This window comes from Gymnogyps californianus, chromosome 4, assembly GCF_018139145.2.
Source record: "Gymnogyps californianus isolate 813 chromosome 4, ASM1813914v2, whole genome shotgun sequence".
Lineage (NCBI taxonomy): Eukaryota > Metazoa > Chordata > Aves > Accipitriformes > Cathartidae > Gymnogyps > Gymnogyps californianus.
The window spans coordinates 26,119,234-26,146,628 of record NC_059474.1 but is presented as its reverse complement, the minus strand read 5'-3'; the positions used below and the strand labels follow the sequence as shown (position 1 = coordinate 26,146,628).

Below are 27,395 nucleotides of genomic sequence, written 5' to 3'. Positions count from 1 at the left end.
AAACAGGGTCTTACAATTACTTGAAGTCCAATTTAAAGAATTAAACAGGAATGGTAATAGGTATCATTAACATTCATGTTTTCTCAGATTGGACAAAAAGATCTGACTTTTATCTCTATGTAATGATCTTTGCTGGAGTTTGACCATGCCACCAAGTAGACAGTCTCTTGTTCTTGGAAAAAAAAAAAGAAAGAAAATGAAGTGCATACAGCAGGTATACAAATGATAGCACTGGAAATTGCACTGAGAGACAGGTAAAAATTGAGCTTGTACTCTTAGGTTTTTTTTATGAGTGGTTTTCTAAATCAATGGCAATATTTTTAATGTCACAAATTCTGTTTGGCCTCCCCATTCTCCTCCAAGACTAGCAATAATTAGCGATTCAGTAGGTTGGCAGAATCTAAACATCAGACAAGTAATGATTGAGAGGGGAACTGTTTTTATCTGGTTTGCCCAAGTTTATTCCCTCCCAGTGCTCAGCAAGTACAGGAAAAAAATGGAAGAAAACATACAAGACTTCATTAGAAACTGATTAGAAATTAAGCAGTCAGTGGATGAAGACAAGAGCATAACCTTCCAGTTTCTCTTGGACTCAGATGTAGACTCTGAGCTCTCCTAAGCCTTAATGCATGGGAGAAAACACCATAGAGGAATCAAAGCCTGACGCTTCCTGCACAACCAGGAAAGAAGGGACCAACACATGTTTATCACAGGGAAATAATTTTATGTGCTGTGCTGATTCAGACCTGACTCATGGTGACTGCACTGCTGTGTTACTAGCTGTCCACATATTTAGGATGCTTCGTTTGCCTCAGTGCATTAAAAAAAGGAAAATCTCATGGAGGCCTGGCACTGTTCACTTGCTTGTTAAAACAGTTAAGACCGTCAGCTCTCATTCTCTGTCGGAGGTGACCGAGGACACAACTATTCCTTGTGGAGCTGCAGCAGCTAGAAGCCCACCATTTTGACGCGAGCTGCTATACCCATTCCCTTTACTAACAGGCCAGGACCCGCAGCAGCTGCCCAGGCTTCCTGCCGAGGTTCAGCGGAGCGGTTAAAAGCGGTTAAGCCCGCGCTGCGTCCCGCTGCAGGGGGACCAGCCCTTGACGCCTGCACAGAAAGCAGGAGAGGGGAAAAAAAAGGGACAAGACCGGGGGGGGGGGGGGAGCAGGGGAGGCAGCCAGAGGCCCACGCAGCAGCGCCAGCCCGCGGCGGGGCCCTGCGCCACCACCAACGGTCGGGGGGCAACAACGGCCGCCGCCCCTCCCCGCCGGGCCGGGCCGGGCCGGGCCGGGCCACCGCCCCGCCCGTCGCAGCTGTGACGGCAGCGCCGCGCGCCGGGTTGCGGGACTTGGCGCGAAGGCGGGGGGGGCGGGAGACATGGAGCCGGAGGCGTCCCGTTAGCGAGATAAACCGCCGTTGCCAGCATGGTGAGCGCGCCGCACCGGGAGGCTGCGGCTCCCCCTCCCGTCGCCGTTTCTCCCCGGGGTGGGAGAGGGAAGGGAGCGTTGCGCAGTGTCCCGGCGGTGGCGGGCCGGATGGGCGTCTTCCCCGGCGCGTGACTGCAGCCCCGCGGCCGTTGGAGCCCGGCGCGGGCTGAGCCGAGGCGGCGTCCTCACCCCTGAGGGCGGCCCCGGGTGCGGAGGTCCCTGCGCTGTGGCGGTGCGGCAGAGATCTGCCTGGGCGGGAGAGGTTGTGAGGCTGCGGAGGGGAGGCCGCCCGCCCTGCCGCGCCTCCGAGAGTGCTCGCGCTTTCCCGCCGCTCCTGCCCTGAGGGGCCGAGGTCCGGCTTCCCACGCGTGCCAGGAAAATAAAGCCCTGGCTGGGGAAATGCCCGCGATTGTGCCCTTGCCCCGAGGGGGAAGCGTCTGAGCCTCTCCAGCTTCCCCCCCCCCCCGAGGCCGGGTGGTGAATTAGGCGCGGACCGTGGGCTTGACCGGAGAGGGGGGAGGGGGAAAGGCAGACGAGCTAACCTCTCTCTCCAAACGCAGTCTGACGAAGTTTTAACTCTTCCTTTAATTTCAGTAAGAGCATACACGAGGGCGTTTCTGCTGCCGAATTGGACGGTGTGCAGTATTTGCAGAAAAACAATTCAAGTGAGGGGAAAAAAGAACTTAAAAGTCTACAAGTAGACACTTGTTTATAAATAATGAAGGGTGCAACCCTCAGTAGGATATAAAGAGTTTGTAAATATAAATATATACATGTTTGTGTGTGTGCTTTCCAAGGTGCTGCTCACTTAGGCAGCCATTATAAGATGGTATTGCCTCTTCATCTCTGGCTCAGATAAATTTGCTTCTACTCAGATGGAGTCTCTGTGCAGATGTTTTACTGGCTTAACTACAAATGCTGTTCAAAGCTAGTTAGGTTCAACTTTGGTTTTGACTCTCCATAGAGTTTAACCTTGTTTATATCTTAGATCTGATGCTCAGCAATGATGGGCGATACAATCTGAGTCTTTCACAGTAGTGATAGAGCTCTGCCAGCACTAAGAATCCTGAAACTATTAAACTGTGATATTTTCATAGTTTGTTAGGGGTGGTTGATGACTTTAAATTTATGTATGAGAACAAGTCTGCCTCTCCTGTTCCCCTGCCATCATGTCTTTAGAAAACTGATCTTACTGGAAGACTTGCTTCCTCCTCTCCCACCTTCCTGGGACAAAGGCTTTCTCCCTCTATGTAGTCTTCTGAATGTCACACATCTTGCAATGTCTGGCACTTTCCTAGAAGGGAGGAAGACAGCCATCATTTTGTGGAGAGGATGAGTTGCCTCAGCCCATTCCCTTTTCAGTGCTGAAGAGAAGAGGCTGTACAACCATCACTGCTGCAGCTGCATCACTACAGTGATGTTAGTAACCATGTAGCCTGTTCTGTATGTGCAGTGACAGCACAAGCATATGGGAATTTAATATCATACCCTTGCAAACAGACTTTTTTTCATGTAGTGCCAAACATAAGTAGCCCCTGTTGGGTTGGTTCTGCAGCATCTTCTCAGCTGTGCTGAACTGATGCATGTAGAGTTACACAATGAACTGATTTGTCCTAGAAGGGATTTATTTTTTTTACTCAGATTAGTGGCCTGACCCAGTTCCCCAGCAGAGAGCTATACTGGTGCAACTGAGGGAGTGAATGACTGGGAGTAGGGGCTACTTGAGTTGTCTGTAGCTGAGAGAGACACTCTTACGGCTGGAGCTGTAGCATCAGCTGGTGTGTGCTTAGAACTGTGATACTGCTTGACAGATACTGTATAGTACCTGTGCTGCAGTTACCACTATTAGTAAACATTAATTATAGTTATCCAAGCAAGTACTACTGGTTTCACTGAAGTGATACTATACATTTGATTTCAGTTAGTGCAATTTTTCTGGACACACCAGATGTCACAGCTGATGTTTGCACAAAACTTGCACTGAAATAGACAGACTGTAAATAAATATAATTCTTTTGATGCAGGGCCCTCATGGACACACTTCAGCATGCCTGAAATAAGGTGCATTACTTTCTAGTGCAGTCATTGAGCTAGGCTGGTGAAATCCAGTTTTCTATCTCATATTGTATTTTGAGGTGCAAACTGAATTATATGATGTTATTTTGGAAAATGTTCTGCCTTACTGGACACTAGTCTTCTAAAAACACTGTGGCTATTATGGTTAGGTTGAGATGGTTCTGTCATCAAAGTGTTGGAGTAGTTGATCTTTGGGTTAGGATGCTTTTGAAATGCAGGAAAAAAACAGTATGGAGTGTTTATGACTTTTGTAACTGACTTTTTTGAGCTGGGTATTTACTAAAGTCTTAAAAGTCACCTTGACAAACTCTTTGAGTAACCAGTCTTTGTACTACCTAAGAAATAGGTTTCAGTTTCTATTCATGTTATTCTCCTCAGTAAAACACAGATACAAATCTTTCAAGAGAAAACTTGCAACCTGACATGATTAATTGCTGTGGTCTTCTATTATTGCATAAGATGGAGGATTTGAAGCAGTAGTCAAAACTGGCAAGAACTAGATGGCACAGCCATTACTGAGATCATACAATTACTAAGATAGCCCAGCAGGAAGCAGTGCACCTGAAACACAGCTTTTTTGGCTGTTCACATGCTATGCATCAATTACCCCCCTAATTTAGTGAGAGTGATCAGAAATTCTTACTTAGTTCCACTGCTTGCTTAGGTGGAACTGCTCAAAGTTACGTGTCTTGTTGCTGCTGCTGAAGCAGCCATGGGGAGCCACACTAATACAGCCTTGCCTCTTTAATTTTAGCCTTCTGGGCAAGGGGACCACCTGGGACAGCCATGCTGGTGAGCGTATCCCCAGGATATACAAGGCTGATGACTCTTGTGGTTTTTGAGGGAACATCCCGGAAGGAAACTTGCCACTTACATTGGTACTCGCCTTTCCTCATTTGAATGAGCACAGATAAAAGCTAAACATACGCAGTTTTTCCACCTGGTGAACTCATATATGTGCATGGCATTATATACCAGTAAGGTGGTCAGTCAGAGTATGTTAAATAGATAAATGCAGAATGGAGGCAAGTGATCCTATCTGGGATCTAAGCTTATATAATACTTTATAAATAGTCTTCAAACTTGTCGGATGGGAGTCAGTCTGATAGATACTTACATTGCTTCATTTCTGCAATTAGTTATGCAATGAATTAAGGATTTATCTGGCATCTCTTAATAAATGGCACGAAAAATCTGTCTCTTATGATTCTTGGATAAAAGCTTCACTGAAAGATAACTTTATTGTTGCACTGTGGCATACTTTTCTCCCAAGCAATTCTGAATTCACCATCTGTTATAGTCCAGCAGTGGCTAACAAGGTTACCTTTTCTTCTGAAGAGCAGGATAGCTGAAGAAGATTAGAGGATTTATAACTCTGAATATTGAAGAAGATTGTAGGTAGATGTCAATTTTCCTTTGTAGCTAAGGGCTGTGTAGTTTAGTAACTCAGAAGTAGATGGTCACTATGGGAAATTAAAATTTGCTGCCCTAATACAAACTTATATTCAGAAACCTCTAGGTGGCTTGTGTGCTTTAATATTCACAGTATTTTCTGAAAAACTCAACACAAGCATGCAACAATAAAAGAAAAGGAAAAAACTGCCGTTTCTTGAGGACTGAAGTGCAGTTTCTGTCAAGAGAATAGAACAAGTTGTGTTAAAATAGGGAGGCAATTTTGGAATATGTAGCTGCTGTATCACCACAGTATTTTCAAAGAAAAAATAGTATTTGTAGGGATGGTGCTTTCTTAATAAATGGGTAGAAGATGCTGCTTTGAATAAAAAAACAAATTGTGTATTGTCATTTGACCTGTTAATCTAATGAAATACTGCCTGCATTATAAAAGATAGTAGCAGTTGACTGTCACCCATTTATTTTAGGTGTTTATGAAGTGATTTGGGGGAAAATAGCTTGTAAAGTTGACCCTGATTAGATAATATTTTTTAAAAGTTTGAAGTGGCAGTTTAGGTCCTCTTTATAGCACGTTAAACGTAGCAGGGCTTATAGCTATGGCATTCATTTTGTGAATTAAAGGTATTTATGAACAGCTAACATGAGAACTGATGAGGCGGAAAATAATAATTTACATGTTATAATTTGGGCCTTAGCAGTTCAGCAACTGTGATATTAAAATAGTGGAAGAAGCTGGGGCAGACAGGTCAATTTCATACATTTTGTTTATTAAGTCTGTATTTCATAAACCAGGGTATGATGGTATTTCCCTGTATAAGTCTGTAAAAAAAATTCTAATATTATTGCATATGGTGTTTGCAGAGCAGCTCACTTACTAGTTAACAGTTTTCAGTTAAAATGCTAGAATGAATAGAGTTAGTAAATGCTAGAATGGAGAGTTACTATTGATCTATAATTATTCTCCCAATATTTTAAGCCTAAAAGTAACAACTATAAAAAATTAAAACTTTAAAGTCACTTTATTTTGCAGCATTGTAGTAAGTATTTAAAATATTTTACTACATAAAAGATTTAATGAGACTTGTAATCAATTTTTCTGTTGCCTATGTTACCTTAAGCCTAAAAAGAAGTCAGTAATAATGATTGAATGATCGAGTGCACAAATCTACTTTGAGACTTTTTAAATAGATGCTTTCTTCAAACCTGTTAGCTATAGGTATCAGCAGTCAAAATTTCAGAGCTTAGTGCTGCATTTATATTGTAGGAGTACATGTAAAATAGCAGTGTTGAAAATTTATGCCTCAAGGCATAAATTTCATAGATGGCAATGTGTGAAGTCTCATTGAGGAAGAATGCTTCCCAGTCTACCATTGTTTGCTGAATCCATATTATGCAGGTAAAACAGTAAGAGTCTAAATTTTTGCAGGAGACAACACTTCTGATTCTAGAAAATTGTTTTAAGCTAAGTATACTGAATAAATCTATACAATGTCCCATGTTTTGTGTATGCTTTCAAATTACACATTCCATTGATTTTAAGCCCTGTAGGCTCTGATAATCCAAATCCAAACTGCCAGGGAATTGACTGGTAAGAGAAAAGGAGCCTGAAACACCCCTTCTTGTCAATCAAACTTTTATGGAGATTTCTTAAGAATGTACTACTTTACTTGTAGTTCCCTATAATAATCAAAAACTACCCTGATGAACTGTATGATGGGGAATAGCTGTCAGCTGGGTAGCATGTAGTCCTGAGCCACACCCTTTACCTGCTATATATTTAGGCCATATGAGGTACTTTCTTTCTCTAAAATGGCTGCTACCACTGGAGGTAGTGATACCAACCAGGTACACATTTTCTCAATTTCTTTTTAATAAAACTGAAATACTGTTTTTTTCAACAGAAGTCAGATTTGGTTTTGTGTGTACAATAGTGCTTTTTAAAATTGAAGCTTCAGCTGCTGATTTTACGTATTGAGAAAGCTTTTTATGGTTGTACTGTGGTCAGATAGTAAAATAAGGTTACAAAATAGACCTTTTGGAGCTCTTTGTATTAAGTTCTTTCTCTTTGTTTAAATTTTAATATGTTTCTTGCTGGCTCATTTTTTTAGTGAGATGAGAGTTACTGTCCTAAAGTTATGAGAAGGTGGAGGATGCAGTATGTCCCACTAGTTGACTATTTTTAGCTCTTGGTGCTTTTCTGTCTTTCTACGTTGGACGCCACGTCATAGCTGAGTTGATTGTTTTAACTATAGAAATACTTTTGGCTAGGTTTGTGATGATTAATTGGAAAAAAAAAAGAATTCTAATTATACATTTGTCTTAAGTCATTGTATTCCATTGCTAGTGGAAGTTCTTTTTGAAGTGTGTATTGGTGAAGATGTCCAGCTAAGGGAGAGAAAAACTTTTTTTCATGATTCAAAGACAGGAAAGGTGGTGTGGTGTCTGAGCAGCTATGTTTAACTAGCTGGGCTTTGTTTTCTTAATTGTAAACAAAATTTCAAGATCAACAAACATTATAATGGAGCTGCTGAGAAAGTAACTTAAGTGCATTGCTGTTTTGTAGTGTGAAACTTCTAAGAGCTATCTGTATTTAAAAATTTATAAATCTGTTTTCCCTTTTACTAGGATATCCGGAAATTCTTTGGCGTTGTACCTCCTGGAAAGCGACAAGAATGTGAGACTGTGAAAAAGAGTGAAAAAATTAAAAATGGTGAAGGACCCTCAAGTGGGAAGAAAAGGGAAAAGGAGACTAAGGTTAGTTTTGCTTTTCTTATTTGTTGAAGTGCTTGGTTACTCTGATAGGGGATTGTTTGTGTATCTAGCATTTTTTTAAAGTCATAGTTCTTCTCATATATTCAAAACCCAGACTATATGTCAGTTGTTTTTATAGGCATGGGAGGAAACTACCACTTAATATTCTAGCAGCAAAACTTTGTAGGTGGTGAAGAAGATTGCTAATTTTAAAAATATTTGGGTTGTAGGGCAAAGGAGTGGTAGGTAGAAGTTGTTATGGTTAGGTGCTAATGTAGGAACAATCTGATGTATTGGAAGTTATTTTAGCTATAGCCCACAGTTCTCTAAGTAGCTCTGCTTGTTTAATTTTCAATTTAATTAAGATTGGGGCTTATGCACAGTAGATGTAGGCATATCATAAAGATGTCATGCTTTCAAGGAAGGTAAAAGTCTGTGGTGTAGGTGCCCTCTGACCAGTTTTTTAACCAGGTGTTTTAACACCTGTGGGGGAAACATTAACACTGCCTTTCTTGGATGCGATCACTTATGTAAACCTGTTGCAAAGACCAAGTTCTTCAAAATGACAGGTTAAAATTAGATTGGGTTCTAGTCTCAGAGTACTTTACATATTAATCATCCGAACTGTATAAAAAGAAAGGAATGGCTAAAGAGGGCTTTAAAAATCACTTGGAGAATGGAAGGATTTGTAATAGGATAGAATGTTTAATGTGAAGCATCACAATCAAGAAGTAAGTTGTTACTTAAAAAAAATACGTTGGCTGTATAATTTCAATGTGAAAAATAAAGGACCATTCAGTGGAACTGAAAGACATAGCAATTATCTTATGTGATCTATTATTTCTACTTTGCAATTCTCCAATTATATCAAGGATTTGACAAGTTTCAGATTAGAAGTGAATGTAGATTATAAAACATGAAGTTATGTTTATCTAGAATTATATTTTTAGAAGCATTTACAGCTGTGCATGACTACAAAACAAGCATAGTTGGTAGTTTGGTAGGCCCAGGAAACTTCCTACCTGTGCAGCTTGTGAGTTTTCTAAATAGCTAGAACTTGTAATGTTAAAAAAAAAAAAAAAAAAAAAAATTCCTTGAGACAGTTTAATACTAGCTGCTGCTAGATAGAACATGTTTGTCAACTGTAACCAGTGGTGCAATCTCTTGTGGTAGTTGCACTGCTTAACGGGTGAGAGGAGAAGCTGCAAGCAACCAGCATGCTGAATAGGAAATCAGTCTAGCTTCAGCTGTTGTGTATGCTTTTTTCCTTTTTCAATTGGCTATATTTTACTCTGAAGTTGCGTCAAATTCTGGTGGTTATAGCAAAGCCACATCCAGAAGGGAACCAAAAGTGAAAGCTGAATTCTGTATAAGTGACTTATTGGCCTGTATGACCTCTATTTCTGGTGGGACTGTGCAATTTCTTTTTTGGATTAAAAGTTGGAAGTGCTCGAAAATCTGTTTGATTTACTTTAATTGGCATTAAACTTGAATATTTACTCTCAACATAATAGTCTATGATTTGCTTGGAGCACGTTTAGCTTTACTGCTGCAGTTTCTTCCTTATGTCCTCTGCCCTGCACCTTCCCCCCCGCCATGAGTTAGCACAAGACTGTTTGTAAATGTAATATTGGGAAATAAATAATTTCTGTTAGAATTTGTTTGAAACTCATAAATTTGAATGTATAACTGAGTAAAAGCTGGAAGGACCTGTTCACTGGTTGAACTAATGGACTGTTACTTGTAGGTGAATAATTCACCCAGTGAAGATGATTCCAGACAAAAGCGGACAAACAAGAAAAAAAGAATAATCTACGATTCAGGTAGTGTTCACAGTTGTTTCTGAATGTTCCTTTGTATCTTTTGCATCAGCATTCAAGGTTGATGAGGTAAATGGTACATTGAAAGAAAGCTGTGGTTGGTTTGTGTTTTTAGTAAATGCAATTAAAAACCGTTTTCACAGTAATTACTGCTGGATAACTAAATATATTTTATAATAATAAGAGTGCAATGTGTGCCATGCATGTAATATACAGTGCAAAGTAACTTTTAACAAAACATCTGTTAAAAAAAAAACCACCAAAAAAAGTTCAGATAGTAAATTCTATCAAAACTCCAGAACTCTTTTTTTTTTAATGAAAATGTGTATAAATTGTGGGGAGTCTTAGATTTCCTGTTTTGTTAGGGATAATAACATGCTACGTTGGGTACAGGAGGCTGATCATATACTGTAATTTCACATTTCTGTGCATTGTGTGAATGTAATATAGGAGATTGTTTTAAAAGGCAAACTTGTGTTTCCATATGTGTCTTTCTCTGTCAAAAAATCTAGTAAATGTTCATCCCATAGTTTTAAATTTACAGTGTGGAACACACAATATAATTTAAAGCACTGCTATCACATTCTAAAAATATTCTTTGGAATATTATAGTAAGGGAAACCCCTTTTATAGCACTTATATCTTAAAAAAACCAAAAAACCCCAAACAACAAAAAGCACCCCTCCCCCCCAAACAAAAAAACCCCAAACCCTTGCCTGTTAAGTTAGATTAAACTAGAAATTTCAAGCTTTTAAATTAAACTTTCTGAGCTGTTACGTCATTTAAACCCTCTGACTGGATTCTGAATCTTGAATAGTTGTTGTGAAACTGTAGAAAAGATTGCAGGAGTTTCTACAATTTTTGACTCCTACTGAAGACTGCAGCTTGAATTTTTAGAAGCAATCTTAACAATAGAGGATTGCTTCTCTTGCAGAAGAAAAATGATCACACAAACATCTGTCAGAATAATGCTAGTATATATAGAAAAATGTGTTCAAATCTTCAGATAAACTGTTCTATAAACAGTTCCTGTTTAGCAGTGAGGAGTAGCAGTAGAACTATTTCTGCATTAAAAGTTGGAGTATGAAAGTAATATATAACTCAACTGCTACATTTAAAGTACTGATATTGTCTGGAGATTTTGCAAATCCTAGCCCATTAGTAGTAGGAGAGGAAAAGAGAAATAGTGCTCTAAGTTCTTGAAGGTGGAAAAATGTGGGTTTTGTCTTTGGTTTTTTTCTTTTTTGGCGGGGGGATGACAACGACGGGACTCAAGTCAATTGACCATAGTTGCTCTTTTTTTTTTTTTTAATATATAATTACAATATATATTAGTGTTTGTCATGGAAAAAGGTAGGCTCTGGAGGGTAGCCCTCTCTTATGCTTGTTAGTTGTCTTGGCTTCTTCAGTTTGTCCTGCTTAGTCATTTGGATGTTGGGATACATAATCCACAGTGGTGTAAGTTTGTCATTTTGACAACTTTTGGGATATGGAGAATGGTTGGTGAGGTGAGTAGCAGTCTACCAGTGTTCTCCTGAAAAATCAGAGTACAACCTCAGTGATCTATTTTAGCCTGTTGTTAGTTTGGAATAGGTATTGTGGAATACTCCAGCATAATATAATACCATATAAATTTAATCAGGCAAATGAATCTCTGTTAAAAGCCTGTTGTGTTTTGTTTTTAAATTTTTTTTATTTTTTTTTTTTTTTTAGTAATCTACTGTAGTACTCTGACAGTTGCATTCCTTTTTGGAAAGGTTTTTATACAGGCATAGCAGTTCTTGGAATAAGTAACAAAATATTTCTTGTTACGTAAACAAAAACCAGTGTCTAGACTGAGTTCTGACCAAATTTTCATTTCGTCATTTATATGCTGGAATAAATGATGGCTAGGCTATTAGCTGATGGAGAAAAACGAAGCTGTGGTCTGACCTTCTATATGATATCTTTTTCTCACTCAGTTGAATATATGTGAATACATGTTAACTGATGTTACATGATCTATTGCTTAAAGCCTGTACGTATGTGGAGGAAATCTACATTTATTTGTGGTCAAAATACAGATTCAGAAGAGGAGGTGCGGTCAGCGAAAAAATCCAAGAAGCCATCTGAGAAAAAAGCAGCTACTTCAAAACTTGGTAAAGTTCTAAAGCAGGATCCTGTTGTTTATATTTCAGAGACAGGTAATGGAAGCAGTATATCATTATATGGTCAGCTATGGTGGGGTGGATTTTGTTACAAATGGAATGGATTGTTTGACTGATCTACTCTTAAATATGACCCATAAAACCTAATATCGAGGAAGACAAATTATGTTCTCCTGAAACAAGCTAACCAAAAGCACTTCAGAAGTTTAGCCTCAAGTATTGTAAAGTCAGGAGCAGGGTAAAACTGAGGTGCTGTTGAGTAGTGGCTTAGGTTGATTTAAATAGGAATATAATTTCATGAGCTAACACTTCCCTGCTTAAGAGTATTCCATAGATTTAGGGGAAGGAGTTAAGTAAAGGAAGTATTTTTAGTATAGTTAACCTGCTCACTAGCACACTTTGTGAAGTGACTGTTGTAACCAACCATAAATAGATTTGAAAACCTGGATTTTTATTGTACTTAGTATATGACTTTCCATGTCTTTAATCTCTGGCTAATATATTGGTGACTGCAAAAGTTCTTGGGTTTTGTGTTTTACTTCCTTATCAACACAATTTTTTTGAAAAAACATTATTTGTCTATTAGACTTTTAGGAAGGACTGCGATTTGAAAAAACAATGGTAACAAAAACTTGCATTATACCTTGTATATACCATACTATACCATACTTCTCAGTTTTGGATTTCAGCTTTCTAAATTCTGGAGCTATTTTTGCTCTTGGGGAAAGGAGTGAGTGTAGTTAACCATTCTTGATCATTTTCAGGTCTCCTGTAGCCTTCTGAAAAAATTGTGACAGTGATTAACTGCTAAGTTCTTGGCAAAGTTTTGTTTAGATTTAGTCACTTTGTTAGAAGCTGTGTCGTTAAACTAAAAACACAGTCTTAATTCAAGCCGTAAGTACCATTCAACTGAACATATAAGGGCAAATTCTGTCAGTTTGATTGAAGAGTTTTATGTGTTAATTTGTTTTCATTGTTTGTGTGGTGGTTGTTCCTTAGTACTGCTTTCAGTGTTACTTTTTGTGTGATTCTTGACCTTGGTGCTCTCAAGAGGAGTTTGAGTGTAAATTTACAGGGGAGACGTTCATCTACTGTTAAGGAAGTTTCATCCTGCAGAATTCTCATTAAACATGTTTCCTTCCCAGCTCCAAAACAAAAAACTGATAGTGATTTTCTGCCGTTCCCCTCCCCCCTCCTTAATTCTGTCATGAAGCAGTTTTGTTTCCAATTACTTCATATTGTGCGTTTTCCTCTACTAAATTTGAGATGTTATTGAAAAGTTTCAGTGGCATTAGCTACTATTGTTTGATAGGTGAATATAAGTTTATGTAGACTCAGTCTTACTTATGAATCAAGCATCCTTAAAGGTATGCCACCAGCATAGGGGAAAATACTCAGGTTTTGTGAATTCTGTAAAAATATATCTGTGGAAGAAAATTAACAGAGCTTCTAGTATTTAGCTTAATATTTCAGTACTTCTTGAAGATGGACTTTAACACTTCTTTTTTTGGCATCTGAGAACAGTTGGCTGAATGTGTATGCATGTGCATTTTTTGTTATGTAGAGTTGTGTGGGGTTTTCTTTTAAATACATTTGAAATACATGTGAGTGCTTGCAACTTCAGGGTTGCTTTTACTACTGGTTGTTCTCTTACTCCATCTTAACTAAGAGATCTGTTAGTGGCACTTAAGCAAAGATTAAGACTATAAGTGGGCTGAAAGAATTCACTTATTAAGATTCTGACGATAGCATGAATTTGATTCCTGTCTTACTGAATGGCATAGATTGGAAGCATCTTAAATTTGATTCAGTTAATTTGATAAATTAGAAGCTTTTTGAATGGTCTGGTGTTCAGAGCTGATACCTTCCCACCTTAAATCTCTTGTCACGTTAGGTTCATTCTTTTCTGATTTGCTTTTAAAACATAAAGGTCTCTTTCTGCACTGGATCTATTGTAATTTCACATTGATTTGTTATAATGCAGATAAACTTAGGTATTTTGATATCGGATAGTGGCTACCATACTCTGATCACCTGTGCAACACAAGCTGTAGAATTTTCTGAGAGTTGCAACATTAGGTGGATGCATTTTGATTGCAAAGGTATTTCTTACAGTTTGTGATGCATCTCTCTCTCTCTGCTTACTATAACTTAGGCTTGAAGTGAGAAAGACACATGCTTTTTGTCAGTTGCTGCTGTGGTTAGATGTACTTACTATATCCAGTCTGAGTTCAGCTGAGGCTGTATCTATCAGGTCTTCTGTATTTGTCTCCTAGAGTAGAGTTCTTTACTAGCCACAGGACTTCCCCGGTATGGATTCTTAGAAACTGTGATAAAATTAACTGACTTGAATCTAAGTCTATTTTGATAAAACATGTTTTTTAAGTGTTAGAATTCCAGGAGTTCTTCTGTGGTCCCTCTTTGAGTTTTAGGATACATATTTGGAAAAGTGGAAACAGTCCCTGGGTATAGTATTTTTTTTTTTTTTTGGTAAGATCATTGCTGAACATAAACACTGCCTCCCTATAATCATACCATATATTTTTAAAACAAAAAAGGATTGTTTGCTGCAGGATCTCATTAGAAGTGTGGCTCAGCTGGCTTTTTTCTGTACCTTCTTCCTCCTCAGGCTCTTTTCAGAATCAGTGTTTCAAAGATGGATTGTGCTTATTTCACTTGTCCTAGATATTTGACCTGGCATTTAGCTGTACTATGTCACGTATTCAAATGAGCTCAGTTTTCCAAAGTATCCTGAACACTTTATCTTGTTTGTCCTTTTACTCAAAACTTTTTCTTCGACAGTTTTGCCAACAATTCTTTCCTAATTAAAAAGGATCTTTAACAGCACTGATCCCAGAGTATATAAATGATCAGATTCCTGGGAAATAAACAGTACATATTTAGGTTTATTGTGCAATTCAGGGTGGTGTAATCAAGTGTTTCTGCATAGGGGTACCATGGGAACACGGGTCAAGGTTACTAGTGAAATCCCTGAAAACCACGGCTCAAGGTTACTCTTATCTAAAGAGTCTTAAGTACACACAAGGTTGACTTAATAGTCTATGACTAAAACAATGCCTTTATAACCTTGAGACTTAATGCTTGACTTTTGTTTATATTTAATCTGTATAAATTGTTTCTTCAGCTTAATGGAGCTGTCAAGCTGAGTGTGTTTTAATGGTATTGATACAGCTATTGGCTTGAGATAAACATGTTCCACAAGAATAGGAATATAGAAATAGTAGATAGAAAAGATCCTAATGAAATTTGTGGGCATTTGTCCTTTTCTTGTTTGTAGTGTTATGCAGCTGAAAACTTAAATCAAGAATACGCTTGTTGGACTTGCTCAAAAGTCAGAATCTCATTCTCAAGTGCTCTGTCTGTGGCAATGTGTTTGAAAGAGCCTTTTGGCATCAGGTAGTCAGAAGCTTGGTAGTTAATTGCCTCAACCTATTTTTCAGTTTCATTTGAAACTTTCTTCCTGTTGTTTCTTGAATTTCTTTTCAGATCTTCTATATAACTATGTGGGATACAGCTTTCTTGAAAAATGTTGGGGGAATTAACTTTTTGGTTTGTGTAAGAGTGGATTGATGAGATTATTGTGTTGCTGTGTTTCTTATTAGCTTGTGAACTTGCCTTTTTAAAAAAAAAAGGCAAAAATAAAGCAAGACTAGTTGCTCTTTGTAATTCTATAAGAAATACTTTGTTATTATTGAAACAAATTTAATTTAAATAAGTAGTTTACTGATGGCAAAAGATAAGTAATTATAGCAGGTAACAAGGGAAAAAAAGAGCCTTTTTTTGTTGATAGAACAGTCTTAGTGCATTGGGAAAAAATCCAAATGTTTGTTGTACTTGTTAAAATAACATTTTGTTTGACTGTTTAATGAAGTATGGAACCTTGAGCTTTGTTTGTAGAAGATGACCTGTTATTATGTGTTGAACCTCATCTGGTTTCATCACAGGTGGTTATTTGGCAGGAATTGTGACTTTGCTTTTAGTAAGTACTTAATCTTTCATATATATCGTGTAGAGGTAATTACGCATATGTAGCAATCGCCTTGATCACTTGAATATTGCTTAAAATATAACTTAAAAAAAAAAAAAAGCCTTGTTCTAGTGGTAGGCTGAATTATTTATAAAGCTAGAAAAACCAAAGTGGTAGAAACTGAGTAGGATTGCAGGTTACTGGAAAACTGTTCCTTGAGAGCTTAGAAGATAGTAAAAGAAGAGAATAGCTTGTGAATGTGCTTGCTGAATGTAGACTCTTTTAATATAGAGAATATTGGTGGGGCGGAAACAAACAAAAAACCACAAAAACCCCACAGAAAAAAGTTAGTTAAGTGCTAGTACTGGTGGCCAAAAAAAGTCCCCACATCCAAACACTGGTTCAAATGAGCAGCAGATTGTCAGTGAATAAGCACGTCTTATACTGAAACATTTCATAGGGGAATAAAAAATTGTCACTGTTACTTCCTGGGCAATACTAGCATTGTGTATACGTACGGAAATTGCTGTACTTGTGCAAAAATGGGTGAAGGTGATAAATAGCGCTCGATGTACCAGCTTTACTCTAAAGTGTTTTATGAAAGGTTAGTTGAGAATACGTAGTTGAACCTTGAGGGAGTTTGACTTGAAAGGCACTTCCGGAATGAGAGTATAGGTTCTGGCAGAAATCCTATGAAGAAGCAGGGACTAGTGTTGCATAGCACAATGTAAAAGGTATTTAGGAGCGAGCCCCATTAAAATTAATTTGGTTAAGTTTGGGAATACCAACAGTACAACATAAGGGTCCTGTAAAGGTAAATGTGCTGTTGCACTCAAACTCTTAAGTGGTGAGAGGAGTGTTGTATAAACATAATAAATGTGTGATAGTATCTGGCTTCTTTGATCTGGAGTTGCCACCCTGAATAGGGAAGTAAGTGGAAACCAGAGGTGTGCATGAAATAAAATTTAATCTTATTCCTAAATAAGTGATCTTTTTTCTTTTCTCTGTGGAATCTAGGATAACAGCAATATTGAGAAATAAATGTGGTAACTTTGAATAAAAAATGAACAGGATTCATTTATCAGAAGACAGAGTGATTACTTTAGGATTACTTTGTCAGCCTGTATTTCAAACACGGCAGGACATGAAATATTCGTTACAGTTTAATCTCTGTAACAATTGCTGTTAGATTTTAAGTTTTTAATAATGGGCATGTTGTTGCACTTATTTTTACAAGTACGTGGTCACCTTTTACTACTTTTTGGAGGTGTGTTAAAAGATGTTCTGGTCAAGCAGCTGGCTAGCTGTAGTATTGTGCTGTTCACTTGGTATGTTTGGATTGCAAAATGATTGTTTTAATTGTCAATTTATTTTGAGGAAACTTTCTGGAAAAATAATTTTCATATGTACTTTATGCTTGTTCCTTCTTTAAAAAATGGCTTCTGTATGAAAGCTAATGATTCTGTAGGCTGCTTTCAATATTTTAAAGCCCAAACTATTTTTTAATCTATTTAGAAAAGGAAACAGGTTTCTTTTCAAATGGAAATGTTTTTGTGGTTTGAGTTTTTTTGGTTTTTTTGGGTTTTTTTAATAGAACTGTCAGTGTTTGGGTTATTAATGTGTACTGATTTTAATGGGAAATATAATGGCATAAAATACTACTTTTTATAAAAAAAAATCTTTAGGCATTTAGGAGACTGGACGTGGGAGCCTCTTAAATAGAAGCATTGGCAGCTCCATGTGCTGTTACTCTACATTACAATTTAAGATGAAATGAATAATTTTGCAATTTAATTTGGATGCCAGAGTTAATGCTTTTTAATCCCTTTCTTCCCCTGGAAAGCAGTACAAAGTGAATTCTCCTTTTTCTGGTAGCTGAATGCAGAAGTTACCTTAGATAAGTGTAGTAAATCTATTTTAAATTAAGGAACTGAGATGGTATCCTTAATCCAGTGTTAATCTGATTGCCTGATAGTTCTGTGGAGATACCTGTTCTTGTAAGCATTATGCTCTTCCATGACTACAAGCACTTTTATTGGGGTTTCTTTCCCTTTAGTGTTTCAGTTGCATTTTTGCACACTTCTAACAGTACAATGAAAAAATTGAACGTCCTTCTTGCTGTGAACTAGCAGTGAATTGCACATATGCAGGCTGTTTTTTCTTTTATTACAGAAATACGGAGAAATATGCACACGTAAATGTATTAAGTACCTTGAGTGTTTACGTTTTGCATTTCTTGGAACTTAATTGTGTGTCTTCAGCATTGTGTGCCTAATCTTCGATGTTGTACATCTATGTTATTTTCCAACTTGAGCCCTGATTTTATTTTTCTCACACTGATACTTTGTTTGGCTCCTTATGCCATCAGTGTGGTGAAACACAGAGGTATGTTTTGCTGGGTATTTATGTGCACATCAGAACAAGGTGACATTAATGGTCATGACACTGTGGGTAGTACAAGGAAGTAGAAACTGAGATCTCAAAAGGAGAGCATTTAGAATAGTACCATGGAGATTGTAGCGCAGGGAACAGCCTTTTTCTTTTCAATCAATTAATGTCTGTTTTCCTTTCCATCTCCAGCATGACTTGTGAACCCAGTTGAAGATTAGGTAGATTAAATTTTTAATACTTAACCAGATTTTAATGTTTTTAGTCCTGTAAGTGCAAATGAATCTTATTTCTTCTGTGTTGTGTGTCCTACATAAGAGAGCACATTTTTAAGGTAGGCCCTAAGATCATAACACAGAGGTAGTACTTTGTAACATTTGGAGTAAAACTTTATAAAAATACTGACTCATGCAAGTTATTTCTGTTTACAAATTCGCTATGCCATTGAAAAAAAAGCAACGCATTGTTCTTTACAACATCAGTAATTCATATACTGTTATTGTAGGCATTGTAAGTGGTATGGATACAAGTAACTTATTTGCAAGTAGCTTTGGTTTTTTTTTTTCTTATGCCAGTTATGGTTCAGAGTTCACATTAACTTATTGGGTTTTTTTAATGGTATAGGTATTATGTGGTGCACCTATCATGTTATAACTTGCTTTGTAATTTTTCAATAGTTAGATTTTTAAGATGTAGGCGATTTTTTACAGGTTTCTTGCAGGTTTTTAATTTTCATGAAGCATGTGAAAAGGGATGGCAAATTTTTGCACTTAAGTATATACAGTGTTTTCAGAAGATAAGAAGTAGAATTTCGAAAGTTCTTGCAGTTCACATTGTTTGCTGTAGAGCTTCTCCATTTAATTTTTTTTTTCAATACTCGCACAAATGACCTTTGCTTAGAAATACCACAAACTTATTTTAACCATTCAGTATATCGCATTTAAATGATAAAATTGGGCAGGTGAAGTTCCCTAATTCCTACTTTCCTGTATGAACTTTCTGTGACAGTAATATTTAATTTTTATTTATTTATAAATGACTCAGTTAATCTGCTGGATTAGTTTAAAATGTAAAAGAGGACTCTTTTTTTTGCGCTAGACTAGTTAATTTTGTCTGAAATGGAACACTGTGTCCTGAGCGGCTCAGTAAATTGAGCTGCAGCTGGAAAAAAATGAGCGCATTTATACTTGCCTGGATTTTTTTCAAGTTACTTTTTTCCTGTTTTCTAATTATTCATCTGGCGTTACTGAATATTCCTGTCATGCAGTAAACTTTACGCAACTAAACCAGAATATGAATTTTCATTGCATGATGAGGATTCAGATCTGCTTTTGTGAAATGATAAAGCTGCTATTATGGTAAAAGTAACCAGTTCAAGTGAATAACTCTTTGCAGTTTATTCTAGAGAGTTTTAATGGACTGATAACTTCTAATTGCATGCCAAGGTAATCCATACAGTGGTTTCTATGGCAAGTGTGAGTATTTCATTTGGAAGGAGTGGCTATAATTGATGGTTTTGCAGATGAAGATCATTTACTTCAGTTTAAATATATTCAGCCTTCTCGTATATTTTAATGCTCCCAAAATGTCTTTCTAAAGATATTTTTAAAAGACAAGTATATGTATTTGACTAAGAGTTTTATTTGCTATGTACTGGACAAAAGGGTATCAAAGTCTATGTAGATTGCCACTGAAGTGTATAATTACAATTAGATGTAGCAGTTATTGCATGTGGTCTTGGATCCCAGAACCTTTTTCCCTTAAAGTGAAAAATAGGACAGAGGCAACTTCTTGAAATCATCTTCTATAATTGGAAAATCCAAATGTAAATTTGATTTCGGGGGGTGAAGCTGGAATGGTTCTGGTAAGCTTTATATTTTTATAACAGCATGGAACCTTGACATGTCAATATAGGTGAAGTGCTAACAATTGTAGTTTAAAGTGCGTGTTTGTAGTACATCTAAAATCAATTAGCTTGTTGAGAAATGACATAAAAAATCTAAATGACTGTACAGACCAGTTTTTGAAATGTAGGTTGTAACTACTGTGTTTTTAAATGCGGAGGAAGATAGGAAAAAAAAATGCACTTTGCTAGTCACACGTAGCATCTGTTCTTTTTGGAGAGAGTTACAGGGGTTGAGTTTGAATAGACTTGCTGGCTTTTTTGAGAAGTGGTGGTTATCTTAAAGATGATAATCTTAGATTTACTTTAAGCAAAAAGTGAATACAAAACTCAGTCCTACCAAGTGTTAGGACTGTTGAGTACTGATCAATGCATATTTAAAATAATCAAAACCTGATACAATGACTTCTTTTCATACATACACTTTTCTCCACCCTCAACTTTAGCTTGGACAGCAATACTTGCTGCTCTACACTGGAAGTTCTTTAGGACAGGAACTGTTTTAAGTGCTTGTGCAGATGTGGTGCCACTGAGACTGAAGAATGTCCAGAATATTGTCATACATTTTTCATAAGTACGAGTTATTTGTAACCTGTAGATGCCCTGCCTATACTTGGAGTTGGTTTTATAACATCATAGAAAGAGGTTGTCTCTGCCTTAAATATTTCACATTCTGAACAGAATAGGAACGAGGGGATTATGTTCTATACTGATGAGGAACTCAACAGTACAGAAATAGTAAATGAAGATGAATAAAATACGTTGTTCTGAAGGCCATCTGAGGATCTGTCCTATGCTGCTTGTTGCCATTGTCCCTTCCTGCAATAGATTGCTCCCTTTTTAGATTGGCTGAGGTCATTCCTGAACCTGAGCTTTTTAAAATGATCTGAATTTAAACAAATGTTTAAAACAGCCTAGCTAATTTTGATAGAGCTTGGTTAGGGAACAACAGCACATGTTGCTCTGTCATCAGCAGGTGAAAGCCTGTTGAGAAAGGGTGAGGATAGGAAAGAGGAAGAGGAGTAAGAAACAGTTACAGGTGGGCTGCAGGCATTAGTTTATTGACCTAATTGTGCTACTGCTAGAACAGTATATAAAATGGAAGTCAGATGTGCTTTAATGTCATGAAATAGTTCTTAAAACCCCCAGGATTTAACAGTTGTTGTTTGTTGCTAGGGAAGTTTGGCCTTGTACATTGCCTGGCATAATAGGTCCCTGCTTCATGTCTAGTGTTTGCATCCAGAATAATTAAAAGCAATGTCCTGGTTGTTATGCCTGTCTGTTTCATTAATTACATGATTAACTTTGTCACATCCACTTAATTTCCAGAAAACTCGATTAGAATACATGGTCTTGACTTGTGTTTGTAATTCAGAGCTAATCCTGAAAAAAAACAAATGTGTATGCCCACGGTATTTTTTCATGGTATAGCACGCAAAAAAATGTGTCGATGTAAACAGGAAATACGGTTCTCTGAATAGGCTTGTTCTGCTATACAAAGATTTTGCAACATAAAAGCAATCCAGTTGACGATAAAATTGATTCCTGTTTCTTACTTTGTGAAGTTCATGCCCCCATGTAAGGCTATCTCAACTGTTCACCTAGCAATTACTATAAGAGTGTAATTAATCTACAATTTTTATAAGCTAAAATCTGAATTTTCACTTTTATTTTCCCACAAATTATTGGCTTGCTTGTATGAATGAGAATACCTCTCTACTTTTACAGGTCATGTGTTGAGAAACATTGACCTGAATAGTCTGGCAGCAATACTAGGACTTTTGATATTTTCAAAATTGTAGATGAAATAAATCACCTTCATGCCTATAAGGAAACTGAAAGCGTACAACGGATTAACTTTCCTGTTCACTTCTGTGGCAGTAGGCATGCATGAGCAGTTTCTTTCAAGGAAGCAGCATTAAGGTTTTACTGAAAAAGTTGATGTTCTTAAGTACTTGAAATAAAGGGAGTGCCTGGAGATCAGGCAAATTTGTGATGTGCTTATGAATTTCCTGAGCCTGGGATGAAACTGTCCCCTAAAGCATGTTTTGAAACCCACTTAATAGAATCGGGGTGGTTTTGTTTCCTAATGACCACTTTCATGTTCTCATTCTGCCTTTTCTTTATTTATATTTATAGACGACTGTTCATAAGTGCTGTGAGTCTCTTGTCCTTCAGCCACTGCTTGCAGTCAATAAATGCTTCTAATCCTGTCGTTTCTAGGAAGGACATAATTAAAGCTCTAATTATTGGTAATACTTAGTACTGGCATCATAAATGACTCAAATCCACATCCTTTTTAATTAAAACCTAATTATATTTACTCTGCTTCTTTCTACTTGAGGGAAAGCAATATCCTGCTGTTTTTTGTTCTTTAAATGGTTATGAGTGAATAATGAAAAAAATCAATATTGTGTGCAGATCTTCTGATAACAATAGTAATGAGTAAAGATTCTTTCTAGCATGGAGCAGTCCTTAGCTTAAGAAAAGCTGGGGGGGGGGGGCAGAGTAGGATTTGTATCTTCTTTCCAAGACAAATAAATGCACTAACTTCTACGTTACCTGTTGATTTCTAGTAGTAGGTACATTTTACTCCTGCAAATGTATTTTCTTGTTAAACTGAAAAATTTAAAAGAAGCAAAAATATTTCTGAAATTAAGTTTGAGATAAGCAGTCTCCTATTCGGACCTCAAACTATTGTAAATTAGGAGCCTAAAGCATCTAGTATCCAAATCTCCCAGAAATGTAATAGTTTGTTAAATTGAGCTAAATGGCAGTAAGAGATTTACTGCTACCTAGGGAAAGTAAATAGTGTTGAGAATAGTAAAGCTTTTACCTTTGTGGTAAAACTTGCTCCTGTCAACTGAGGGCCTGGGCTTGAATTTTCTCTTCCATATATTGCTTTGTGAATTGAATTGTCTAAAATGCCACTTTCTCGTAGATAAATTTTTATCTTTAGGCATTCTTGATTTAACTGCTGAACCAATTTCCTCCCTTACAGATGTATCTTTGTTTTATTTTTCTTTCTCTCTGAACTTTCTTCCCAGGAATAGTCAGGATCCCGCTTTTGTACTTGTTACATTCTGCTTAGTAAGTGTTTAGTAGCAGAAAGTTCCAGCTGATGCCTAAAACACTCTTGTTACTACCATCTATTGAGGAAAAGTGAAACAAAAAATAATTGTTTCCCTCCATCTCTGTCTAGTATATAGTAAAAATTATAGATGACAGGCATATGACATCATCTAAACTTAGGAAAGTGATTAAGAAAACAAATTTTTGTATGAAAAGAAATAGGGGGGCTTAAATTAGAAGTGACTGGAAAATGAACGTATTTTGTGATAATACTGTCAATTGAAGTTCAATTATAAAACAGATGTTTAGAACATTCTGTGTTTATGATACGTTGAAGGGAGTGTCTGAAATGTCTCTATTTTGAGAAAAGTAAAACCAGACTTCAGTTAGAGGCATGCAAATGAGACAGCCTCTGTTTCTGTTCCTCTGAAGTCTTTGTGCTTTATTTCTGTGTCTAATGTTCATTTTGGGGATTTTCTTGCAGTTTGCTTCTTAGCCCTTGCACACTTTGAGTTTTTAGAAAAGTTCTCAAAGAAAGTGCTTTTATCACTACTCAAGAAGTTCGTCCAGTGATGTTTGTCTTCTGTGCTGTCATATTAGTCTAATCATTTGGCAATGATATCTGTAGGTTTTTTGTATGCTTCAGTGATAGGGTTTCATTTGTATAACTGTCAGTAAGACTTCATGACATGACACAAAGCTCTTTGAAGTCCTTGGTAATCTTTTTTGTTGATTGATTGATTGGGTGAAGAGTTTGAGTCCAGAATGAATAAATGGCTATCAAACCCTCTTTCTCTTTTTCATTGCTGCGAAGACCATGTCCTGGTTATTATAGAAGAGTCCTAAAAGGAAAGATTGAATTTTTGTTCAGTGGTCTGTGGGCTAATAATGAGACTGTGTATGCCATTTTTCCTCCTCCTTTTAAATTGAAAAATCTGTTTTGTATGCTGACCTCTTGTCTGATTTCTGTGTTCTGTGAAATGGCTGCATTTCTTTGAGATGGTTTTGACTGTACTGGAAGGAGAGTGTGTTTAAGTGCAGAAATGTAGAGGATGTAGAATAGCTCACAGAATCTCTGACTAAAAGGGAAAAAGTAAAAAATGGTGTTAAAGTGTTTCTGCTAAAACATTCATAAGCTATGAGCAGTACTTTAAAAATAGCTAGTAAGCTTATTCAAGATGCTCTTGTAAATACAATGTTCTAATATTTTCCCCTGGTTTATAGTGTAATATTGAGAGATTCTTAAGAATATACAAGTCTACACAGCCTGTATTAGCTGCTCTGTTAATGAATGCTATAAAGTAATAAAATAAATGTAGCTTTGTACTTCACATTTTATGTGAAGGAAGAGTTGTGCTGTGCAATTTGATGTTGCATTAATTAAGGAGAGGGTTCAAATTTCAGTGACCTAGATTTTCTGTTTATTGTCTTCCCTGTGTAAGAAGGGAAGGCATTCTTTGCAAACCTCTCTAAATGAGAGGTAATATATGAACATAAGCAACAAATTTTGTGTCCTTATTTTAGTACTCAATCTATTCAGACTTGAGCTATGCTATTAAAGATACTAAATACTATGTGTTATGCAACTCAGCCTTTTTTTCAAATAACTTCTAAACACCTGTAATATTTTCTTAGCTTCTGAGTTGATGTAATCTGCCAAAATAGTTCTCTTGACAGTTCCATTATAAGACCTTAAGTTCCATGTACCAGAAGTAATAGAATACTCTTCATGTTTAGATGAGGATGACGACTTTGTCAATAAAAGAATTTCCCTAAAACCGAAGGAGAATGGGACGTCAGCGATTGGACCAACTACAGTGAAAAAGGAAGATGTAAAACCACGAGCTAAAAGCAAACCATTATCTCCAGTGAAACAGACTCCCACCTCGGCACTTGATTACTTTGGGACAAGTAGTGTCCAACGATCAGAAAAGAAACTGGTAGCAAGTAAAAGGAAAGAAGTGAGTACTGATGAGGTTAATTTAGGCTGCTCATGTGTCTGATAGCAGATCAAAATGGCCGGTTTAATGACTGCAAGGAGGTACTTAACTGCTTGTCCTACTTAAAGTTACTTTTTAATGACCACTCAAGTGTAAGTTCAATACTGATGTTATGTGCAGGCATATCAAGTCCTCAAATGCAAGCTTAGAGTAGCATGTCCATGTTTGAGAAGATAGCACAAAGTTGAAAGTAGTATTTTCTCTATTGCTTCTTCTCAAGTGACTTTTCTTAAAATTAAGTAGTTTTCTGAGATTAGTGAGTGGATGGGATAGCTTGTACTTGGGAGTGGAGGGGAGGAAGGAGGTTGTTTTCCCAAGCTTTATGGCACATATATTCATGGAATAACAAAGCACCAAGTAAAGTATGGAGGAAATAAAAAATTCACAATGTAGTTATTGATTTCTCTTTCAAGAGGGCCAACTGTGATAGCTTTAGAGATGTTCAGCATTGTTTGAAGACATGAGATATTTATATTATAGCATGGTTTTGTTTTGAGTAGTAAAGTCTCTTGAAAACAGCCTTGTTTAATAGTGTTTAGGTTAGAGAGCTAGGAATAAAATGCTGCATGTCTCATTCCCAGTCCTTTTCTAGAAGTATACAAAATGAATCCGTACAGACTAAATTATTATAATTTACACAATATTGGGGAAACTGAACTGTTTGTCTTTTTTTCTTAAATATAGCCTTCGCAAAGCGGAGACAGCACACTAGATGATGAGGCCATTGCTAGGCAACTGCAGTTTGAAGAAGATTCAGAGGTAAAAGCTCTATAAATTTGCTGCTCTATGCCAAGAGCAGTTTGTTTAACTTAAAATTGCTTTTCCTTAAGAAATTAAGATGGACTTTCCATGTATGCTATAAATGAGTGTAATAAAATTCATCTGTATACTTAACTCTTGTACATATGTGCAAACATAGTCACGCAGTTATTTTTATGGGTGTTATTTCAGTTACGTAAATAGAACATCTCAACCTATTTTCTGTCTATCCAGACTTTCTCTACCTGTGCAGTTGATGAGTTGATGTGTCTATAATAACCTTGCTTTTCACACAGAATTCACTTTCTGCTTCCTCATGTTTTTTGTTTTTTTGGTTTTGTAGTGGTAGTGTTTTTTTGTTGGTGTCCGTGTCCCGTCCCCCCGTCCCCGTCCCCCCCCCTTTCCCTGGAGTGAAAAATTAAAAGCGATTGCCATCCATGATTTGTTTCACTTGTCATCTGAGTTTTCTTATAGTTGAGAAAAATGTGAATGACCCTTACGTGTGTATGTCTTTAACTTCCCTGTTTGAATCAGTGCTAATATGAGGGAAAGGTACACTGGTCATACGTATTTACTTGCTTTTCGGAAATCCAATTCATTTCCCATATATTGGTAATACTGAGTATCATTTGAAATAAATATATCGTACATGCAAAACTTATCTCATCCTTGACCTCCCCAGAGGTGTGATGAATCTAGCTTTAATCTATTAGAAAGTTAAACAACCTGTCAGGAAAAACAAGGTGTTGTCTTTCATTTGAACTGATCTTATCTATAACACTCTCATTGTCTATATGTATCATCAAAGGAATGTACTTTATTTCAGGTGTATCTCTGTGTCAGTCTCGTTTGCTTTTGGTAGTCACTGCCCTTCCGCTTTCTGACTGTACACAGGGCAGATAGATGCATTTCATTGTTACAGGCCCATAAAAATAATGCCTGTGGCGTATTGGTTTTATGAAGTCATCTGTTTGACTCTAATAGCATGGCATGTTGGACTTCAAGACAATTATGAAAGGATTTTTGTTGTTTTGTTAAAATAATGGTCAATATTTATTGGCAACAATATACACTATTCAGGAATACCAAAAGTTTTCCCCAAGGGGCCATATTGGATTGGAAAGGTAACTTGATGATCAGTTATCACTGTAGTTGTCACATTTATTTTGTTAGGTGAAATAAAAATGAAACCAACCTGGCTTTGTTTTTTACAATTAATAAATAACTTTCTCAGATTCCGTGTGCAGTATTCGTTCTTAGTGGTTCTTCTGTCAAAGAAAATCAGTTGTGTAAGTAGAGATATTAAAAAGTTAAAGCATATTTGTTTCCATAAAGTAAACAGAACTGGCAACAAGAGCTGGGCTAAGGGCAGTAGCTAAATTCTCCAAAACTGCCAGAATTTTTTTTTTTCATGTGATATGTTGCTAGCAGTAAATGAGAATAAAACATTCATTATTGAGACATCGTAATACTTAACAGGCATTGTTCCTACTTGTCTTTTGGGACTGCTTTTGGAAGTTTTCTAAAGTCAACAGGTTGCATTTCGGTGCAAGCTGGTTGTGAGATCCTGCCTTCAAGTTTTGATTGTTTATTAAATGAAAAGGATACACAACAATAAAAAACATGAAGGAACAGAAAACCTCATTGA

General features: G+C 36.9%; 1 protein-coding gene across 1 annotated transcript in view; it reads left to right on the top strand.

The window, feature by feature from the left end:
* The first annotated feature begins 1,376 nt into the window (after window positions 1-1,376).
* Window positions 1,377-27,395, top strand: part of RFC1 (replication factor C subunit 1) — a 42,458-nt gene continuing 16,439 nt past the window's right edge. Inside the window, 6 exon segments of the mRNA XM_050896514.1 lie at window positions 1,377-1,430; window positions 7,545-7,673; window positions 9,418-9,493; window positions 11,554-11,673; window positions 24,726-24,949; window positions 25,673-25,747. Coding sequence (XP_050752471.1) covers window positions 1,428-1,430; window positions 7,545-7,673; window positions 9,418-9,493; window positions 11,554-11,673; window positions 24,726-24,949; window positions 25,673-25,747 — 627 coding nt within the window. The 5' untranslated portion in view covers window positions 1,377-1,427.